The sequence below is a fragment of the Cryptotermes secundus genome, unplaced genomic scaffold (assembly GCF_002891405.2).
Source record: "Cryptotermes secundus unplaced genomic scaffold, Csec_1.0 scaffold559, whole genome shotgun sequence".
Lineage (NCBI taxonomy): Eukaryota > Metazoa > Arthropoda > Insecta > Blattodea > Kalotermitidae > Cryptotermes > Cryptotermes secundus.
The window spans coordinates 520,908-530,041 of NW_019718620.1; the positions used below are offsets into that span (position 1 = coordinate 520,908).

The 9,134-nt window shown below is 36.5% G+C and overlaps 1 protein-coding gene across 4 annotated transcripts in view; it reads left to right on the top strand.

Moving 5' to 3' along the window:
• LOC111862011 (chromosome-associated kinesin KIF4) overlaps positions 1-8,576 on the top strand; it is a 69,608-nt gene extending 61,032 nt beyond the window's left edge. For all 4 annotated transcript variants that reach the window (XM_023847046.2, XM_023847055.2, XM_033750601.1 and 1 more), the window contains 2 exons: positions 3,740-3,828; positions 8,337-8,576. In XM_023847046.2, the coding sequence (XP_023702814.1) occupies positions 3,740-3,828; positions 8,337-8,421 (174 nt within the window). In that variant the 3' untranslated portion in view covers positions 8,422-8,576. The remainder of the gene's footprint in view (positions 1-3,739; positions 3,829-8,336) is intronic.
• The last annotated feature ends 558 nt before the right edge of the window (positions 8,577-9,134 follow it).

A 9,134-nucleotide genomic window follows, 5' to 3' on the forward strand; every position in this document is an offset into this window, starting at 1 on the left:
CTACATGCATGGATACAAAAACAAACGTGAAGTGTAAGTTGTTGTCACTTTATGAGAAAGTGATCATTGAGAGGAATAACTTAGCACACTGATATCAGTGCTAAGTAAGTAATACTGTGGCAAATGAGAGAAGGATATTTCAGCAATGTGTAACTGCTACAGATAGAAGAATTTAAAAACTTCCAAATATGAGAAGATTGTATCAATACTCCTAGAGTTGTTTAGCCAGAAATTCATGTTATGTACCTGTTCAAGATATAGTTTTGAGACAGAAGGCTGAAAAAATAGCCTTAAAACTAATACTGAATTTACATCTTTAATATATGGCTTGATTCAGGGACAAGACATGCAGCAAAACATGCAGTAAGGAGAAACACAACACATAAGCACATTGAAGGTGCCTTCATATCTATATATATTAACAACAGAAGACAGCACTTTCTTCATCTAAAAGATTATAACACCTGATGAAGACCATATTGTCCAATACATGTAGTGACCTTTTAACCTTTAAAGTTAATAAGTCTTACTGGACATGGTGTTTCCTGTAAGAATGCAAATAAATAAACGCTAAGTGAAAAGTGCACAGGATGCTACAATATAATATTATGAAAACATTTCTTCTAGTCAGGCATCCGTCTTGCCTCAGTTCGATTGAATCAGTCCTATCCAATGCAATTATTCTGGTCAATCCCACTTCGGACACCAGCTGTCACGTGTATGAGTGTGACCCTAGATGGATTTTTGATTGAAGATCGGATTAATTGAACTCTTTGATACAGCACGTGGTTACATTTTACAGTTCACTGTAACACACATAAGTTTCTTCATGAAACGAGGTACAACTGTGAAAACTGCAGGGAGGCCCTGTGTGCTGCACTGTTTCTAATGTTACCATATGGCGGCCGACTTCTGAAGGCGTGAATAGGAATCAAGGTTCAGCAAGTGGCTAAGAAATGTTTGAGTGTAAAGTTTTAGTGGCTAGAAAGTGTGATATGGGCTGTTATTGAATACCAGAACATAATTATAAAAATCTTCACAGTATGTGCCACTGGAGTTACAGCAATGTTTTCAGTGGTATAATTGTTTTGTTGATGATTTCATAGTCTGTGCAAGATAACGCTTTTGCAACAGCTTCTGTTGCACAGTTCATTCATCCACGGCAGTCTTGAGCTTGCAAAAGAAGTACAAATTCAACCCACATGGCAATAAGAAATGTCTGTTATCAATCTGGCTGCCAGAGCTGTAACAAGTCACAGTGAAATATCTCAGAAATCAAACGTGAATGTGTGTTAGGCTGAAGGTGGTTTTGTCATTCAGCTTTTATGATTGGGTTTTATCTCTAAACACCAGATGCCAGTCTGGACTGCATATACTGAATGTGCATGATTCAGACATGCCTTTGTGATCATGTATTGGTAACTCAAATGCATGTCAGTGGCAACATTTGCCTGCTTTTTGAGAATAAAGCTAAAAGTATGGAATTATACTAAAAAATATAAGTTAAATTTAACGGCCATAAAAATGTGTGTGTGTGTGTGTGTGTGTGTGTGTATATATATATGAACTATGATAATTGGTCTTTCAGAGACTTTTTGTTTCATAATTCTGTAATGACATATGGTTGAGATATTGAATTTTGAAAAAGGACCAAGAATTATAAAACTAAATGCTGCTGTAACAGATTTTAATGTCCCACCGCTGGAAAGATAAAAACAAAACATACCACTTAACTGGTTAAGGAGGGAGCAGATGGCAAGCAATTGCTGTGAGAACTGAGCCGCAGGAAAGGAAGGCGAGGCCAATCACATATCACAGGCACGGCCCACGGAAAAGAAGTAATGGCAGTATGCCTGTAGGCTAGGAGCAGTGTGGCATGCACCTGTTGCTAGGCAATGACCGCAAAACAAATACCTAGACTGGCCTTTATTAGGCAATTGCCCATAAACAGCATGAGAGGAACTGTGTTTTCTGTGCAGTCCGTGCTGAGATGTTAGAAACAGAACAGTTATGGAGGAGTTGAGTTAGTTGAGGTGGTGAGTTAGATAACCGCTGGGGTTCAGTTGTTATGAGCTGATGCTTGTTGAGAGAAGCTGGTAGCTGAGGCCTGGGAACAGTTCGGGAACCCAGGGGAGAGGGAACTTTCGCTGCTGCCGCCACCAAGCAACCACTAGTGAAGACTGGTACAGACTAAGAAGACCTAGTATGTCCCGTGGTGATTTGTGAATTGTGTTGAACAGTGAGGGCATAATCCTTGTGGTTACAAGTTGTAAGACTTCAGTAAATCCGATTAACAATCAAAATTTTGTCTATGGTCATTATATCGCATGACATTCATGGACAACAAGAAATAGCTCATTTATATTACAAGTTTGTAGGACATGAGCTCAGATGCGCAAGAGAGAGGGTAACAACAGTGTTCACTAGTGGTACTGGTGCAAACAGAAAATACTAAATATGAAAATATAAGTACAGATTGAATTACCTCCATTGGCTGGTGAACATTTTACAAAGCTTCAACTGAATTCCCTGTAATCTTCTGGAGCTTCTTTTTTCTGGCGACATATTCTTTAACCGATCCATCATTAATATCAATCTGGTGGAAGGTTTGGGATTAACTTCATCTTCAGCCATCTTTCACAGTTATTTCACAGTTATAAAAATGAATTTTTTGATGATGGTCTCCAGATTTTGTCTGCAATTTAAACATTAACAAAACATTTGGAATTATATTATATTATTTTATTTAAACTGCAAATAGGTTTTTACCCGGTGGCAGTGATATTACAATAAGACAACACACAAATAACACACATCACACAAAATTACACACCACATTCAAACAAAACACAGCACAAAAAACTACACAAGCAATGAAGGACACACTTCACAAAATTAATAATAGAATGCAGTTAATCTGTCTTTTGAGTACTGCTAACCGTATTTAAGTAAGACAGTCACTTTCTGTTGTGTGAAATTCATTAATCCGTCTTCAAATTACATTCTTTTCAGAATGATCTGCATAAGTTTTCATTTTCTTGGTCATTTTGTGTGAGATATGCTGAATTCTTTCCCCACCTGTGTACTATGTTCATACTCTTTTAAAATACCTTTCATTGTACATAAGGACACATCAGTGACTTCATACATGATTAACATTAATCACTTTGTCACTCTCAGCTTCTTTCTTCATGAAACTGTAAATACTTATAACAATTTCTTTACTTTTCCTTTGCATCACTTTACACCTCTGTTCTCACCTTGCAATCTGATCATGTTCAGTAAAAACAAGAATGAAAATGAAAGGCCTAATTATAAATGGGCCAATGATATTGAAAAGGAACTCAACACACGTTAACTCAATCACAGCACTTAAGAGACTCAGCTCCACTTATCCCTGAACGTCTGTTCCAGCAGTGAAGCTACTGCATATCTCAAGGCCAACTTAACCTGCTGTACCTGTCTGTTAATGACTTTTGTAAGGCAAGTTTGTAATAACTGTGTTACCTACTATAAAATATTCTGTTGTTCCATGGGAGAGATGAGAGTACACACACAATTTTGTTGGGAAACCTCAAGGGAAGAGACCTCTTGGGGTACATAGCTGTAGATGGGAATGTAATACTAAAATTGATATAAGAATATAGTATGTGATGGAACTGAATATGCGTTATTGTAACATGCTTTAGTTCCATAAAACAGAGTTTCTTAAGTCTGTTTTATATTGTATTCTTTTCAGAATTCAAAGGCATTATTTTCTGATAGCAGTAGTGAAAGTGTTGGTGATGAAAATAGAGATCCAGAAGAAGAAAGCTCTAAAAAGCCACGGTAAGTGGAACCACTTTGACTGAGAAAATTATGTAAGAAGTATCAGTCGTGGTATGGCAGAAAGAAGTGAGTTTATCAGAATATAACCTAATGCAATTCAGTTTCACTAAGCAAATTTTGTGGTATTTATGTTACTGGTTGGTAAAAGAAAAAATGCACAATGTTCAGAAATGGATAAATCTTGTAGAATTTTTAATGCTGATTTAGAAAATGGCCATGAAATTTGTCTTTTGCCCAAAAACTTTGAATGAATTTAAAGATTTAATAACAATATTGGAGTAGAAGTTGCATATTTGAGTCATCCAAAATGTAGATACTAGTGATTTAAGGCTTGTATTTTGACTTGGGGTCATCCCTTACAAGTGTCAGGCAAAACATTATAACATTCTCTTTCCAGAGTCTTTGTAAATGCTACATTTCAAATTGAAGCCAAGAAAACTGACACGCTTCAGTATTGAACTTTCGCTTCCATCACTTAGCATGTCAGCTATTTCCAACTGAAAATTATCTAGAGCAGTGGTTCTTAGACTTTTTTTGGTTGACATACCTCTTGGTCTCAATGTGAGATATCAAGCAGCCCCACTCAATGGTGACTTCAGTCTAATCACATATTATTAACACGACAAGTTTCAATTTAAATGAGTTTTATTTAATGTGAACTACTATTACCATGTCATAGATATAAATATTATATCTTTCAACTAATGCTAAGCTGTACATTTTTTTGTCAAAACATCTGAAAATTATTACAATAGTCTGTTTACAAAGTAATGTACAATATTTGTTCTAATTTAGAACCAATTTGGTTTGTGTTGTTACACTTCTTCTCCTTAATGGAAGATGAGTATGTTCCATAGCCTGGTTTTGTTGTCTGATGATCAAAGCTCTGCAGTTGTATTATGGGTATAGTGTAGTGTTCCTGTAATTCAGATTTTATTCAAAATGACATTTTATTTTTAATCCTACCTTTGGTATGGTGGTCCAGTTTTACAGGCTACGCTGTGTTGTTATACTGTTCTAACATGTGTTATGTCGTGTATGTATATGGTGGTCCAGTTATACAGGCTGCACTGTGTTGTTACACTGTTCTAACGTGTATGTATGGTGGTCCAGTTATACAGGCTACACTGTGTTGTTATACTCTTCTAACATGTGTTGTGTCGTATCTGTATATGGTGGTCCAGTTATACAGGCTGCGCTGTGTTGTTACACTGTTCTAACATGTGTTATGTCGTGTATGTATATGGTGGTCCACTTATACAGGCTACGCTGTGTTGTTACACTGTTCTAACATGTGTTATGTCGTGTATGTATATGGTGGTCCACTTATACAGGCTACGCTGTGTTGTTACACTGTTCTAACATGTGTTATGTCGTGTATGTATATGGTGGTCCAGTTATACAGGCTACGCTGTGTTGTTACACTGTTCTAATGTGTGTTATGTCGTGTATGTATGGGGGTCCAGTTATACAGGCTACACAGTGTTGTTATATTGTTCTAACATGTGTTGTGTTGTTTATGTATATGGTGGTCCAGTTATACAGGCTACACTGTGTTGTTATACTGTTCTAACATGTGTCGTGTCATGTATGTATATGGTGGTCCAGTTATACAGGCTACGCTGTGTTGTTATACTGTACTAACGTGTGTTGTGTCGTGTATGTATACCCCTTACGACTCATGATGTTTATGTGGGCGTGTACTGATGTTTTATTATGATGTCGAACATACTGTTCTGATTATCGTTCTCCTTTGTATGTTTTTGCTCTTCTATCTATTAAATTTATTGAAGTGATAAATGTGAAAATTTTCTTTTATATTCATGATATTCCATAATTTCTGTCATACGTCCGTGCTGGTGACGTTTATTTAGTATGTGTTGGGCAAAGGCCGAATCATCTTTGTTAAATCTTATGTTTCTTATGTGTTCTTTATATCTTGTTGTTAGGTTTCTACCTGTTTGACCAATGTATACTCTGTGACAGCTTTGGCAGGTTATTTTGTATATCTCACTTTGTTCATATGAGTTCATTTCTTGCTTCTCATTTAATAATTCACCAATGGTGGAAATTGTTTTAAAAGCTATCTTTAGGTTAGAGTTTTTTAAACGTTTTTCAGCCTTATCTTCCAAATGGGTTACAGCCCATGTGAAGTTTCTGAGGTCCATATTAGGATTCATGTTGAGAAGTAAAGTAAGAAGTGAAGAGATGTGAAAAATGTTTAGAAATATGTCATTTACCGTTCTTTTATACAATAAGGTTTAAAAAATTGAACCTCCAAATATCAACTTTTGTGAAACTACATTTCTTACTTTTTGGAATACTGTACAGCGCTTTTTGCAGGTGGTATATGCAGGTATGCATACCAGGAATCTTGTTGAGAGACACACAGTTGCTGATGAATTGTACGTTTACCTTGAGGACAGAACTGAGTATGAGAGTACCAGCAAACACATCAGGAAAATATGAGTGTGCGTGTGTATGGGAGGGGGGCACAGTACATTCCCTGTTATCTGGCATGTGTGGGGAATGGGGACTGCCAGTTGCATGAGGAATACTCTCGTAGAAACCAAATACAAAGTCGAAAGCTCGCATTTTTGCTTTAGTTCTTGCCTGGGAGTCTTTGTGCATGAAACACCAGATTGATGGGTGAAGGATTTTGGGCACATCTTTCTGTAATACAATATTATATTTAAGCATCCTGTTGCACTCCATATGATAAATGATATAAACTCCGTCTCAAGTGCAACCAATATATTTTGTGTCTTTGATCTTGCTCCCTACACTACATGTTTCGGCCTCAGACGGCCATCATCAGGTGTATAACACTCACGTCGCTGTCACACTGCACCCAGTTCAAAATGTAACATCTAAAACACTCTACCTGTCATTATCAACTTCTACTTCGTTGATAGCTGTCCACCCATAGATTACTTCACACACGTTAATTTTGACTTTATTGTAATAGCACCATAATAAAATCTTTATTTCTAATTTTAACCCTTAAATTCTTCTCCAAATTTTAAAATTTTAAAATTGTTAGTGTTATTCACCCTGTGTTTGAAGTGCTGCAGCGGCTAGTTCTTGTTTCCACACTGTATAGGTGTTATCTGTAATATACAAATATATTTGTATTACCATCTTATGTATGTGGTGTTTTCTTATGTGTGTATATTGTTATTTGTACTTACCCTGTGTAGTCTTTCTGTGTGCGTGCCGCTGCTATTCTTTACTACGTGTGCTGTCTGATGTACTGTGTGCTGAGTTTTATGTTTGTGAGTGTAGGGGGGAATGGGTAGTGGGGAGAGGAAGGTACCGTTAGTCTGTATAGATTTCGTGTATCGTTTGAAATATGGGATTGTGTGTTTCTATGTGTGTATCATTCATGTGTAGGCCTTTCTTACTTATTTTATATATATGGTATTTCTCTAATGTATTCAAATGTCTGCCCTTCTTTCCCGTTGTTACAACTTCCATTACCTCTGTTATTGTTCCGTATGCATGTCCTGTATTTAGTATGTGGTTTGAGTACCCGGAATTGCTATCATTATTCCTAATATCATGTATATGTTCTTTATATCTAGTGTTAAATGTTCTGCCCGTTTGCCCAATGTATTTCAATGGGCAATCTACACATTTCATTTGGTATATGCCACTTTTATTGTATTTATCTAATTGTGGTTTTTGTTTGAGTATATTTTCTATTGTGTTTCGTGTGCGGAATGCTACTTTTATTTGTGTGTCTTTGAAAAGTTTTGTAATTTTTCTCACTTCTTTTGTACTATATGTAAATATGGCCCACTTTGTTTTATGTTGTTCGTTGTCATGTGTGTTTGATTTTTGTTTTCGTGTTGTCTGATTTAATCTTTTGATTATGTTTGTGTCGTATCCGTTGTTCTGTAGTATGTTTTTAATAATGTTCTTCTCTATTTGTTTTCCTTTTTCCGTTATTGGGTATGTGTTGAGTCTATTTATTAGGTAATTAATACCCGACAATTTGTGCTCGAATGGATGGCACGAACTGTTAGGTATTATGATGTCTGTTTGTGTGGGAAACATGTAATGTAGGGAGCAAGATCAAAGACACAAAATATATTGGTTGCACTTGAGACGGAGTTTATATCATTTATTTCTGTAATACGTGTATGATCATGAATTCACCTAGCCTGTACTGTCTGTAAAGGTGCCCGCATGAGGGAGGATAACAGGTCACACTGATAGTGTCAGCTGGGAGAACTACCATGTAGCAGGTGAACATATGCTTATTACAAACTTATTTTTGATGAACTTCATGAAAATGTTAGGGATTTTCTTTGAAGCATTTGCCAGTTGTGAATTCTGGATGCTTGGATAATGGATAATCAGGTATTTACTTATATGGATGGATAATTGTGCATTTATTTTTTGCACTTTTTGCGAGGAATGCATGAAGGCTACAGAGATATGTTCTGTTTTATTTGTTTAAGACAGCTGTATCAAAGTCATCTAATATGATGTTGTCTTTTCAGAGCATTGCTTGATAAAGAAGATGTGTTTGATGGCACCATACGAAAGCATAGAAATCCTGGGAAGTACTTTGCTGATTCTCCATGATAATGTTAATATATCACGTGTGTGTATGAAATGCAGTTGATTTCATTAATATAAATCTAAGTTTTAAAGTATAATGTTCTTTACATTTGTAATGTGGTTTGAGTTGTATAAACTTTGTGTGTGATGTGTGTATTAATAATGAATAGTGAAACCAACATCCCTGTTACAAATTACTGAAATGCATATGAATTACATCATGTTTCAAAACAGATGCGCATGATAGCTGAGAAGATAAATGCTGACTTCACTGAATTCACTAAGATAAGATGCTGTCAGCATTCTGGTTTTGATATTGTCACATATATGAGTGACTGTAGATGGCGTTTGTATTGGAAATTGAAACAAGTAATTATAATGCCATCGCTAATCCCCACACTTTACAAATCACTAGAGCCAGCTAAGTCTTTTCCAGCCTGCAGTGTCTTTATTAGTCATTCTCTTGTAACAGTTTCTAACAGTGGAGATTCTTAAACCTCCCCACTCATGCCATTGGCGGCTGGCTACCGTCTCATACACTGAACTATTGCTCCAGTTGACTAACCCTCAGGCTGGCTGCCATCTCACTCCCACCTCCTACCATTCTCTTCACAGACTGACTGACAGCCGACTTCATTATATATCCCCTTAGCACGGACTGTGTAGAAAACACAGTTTCCAACAGTTCCCCTATTTTTGCCATGGGAACCCGTTTGTTTCGCGGTCATTGCCTAGTA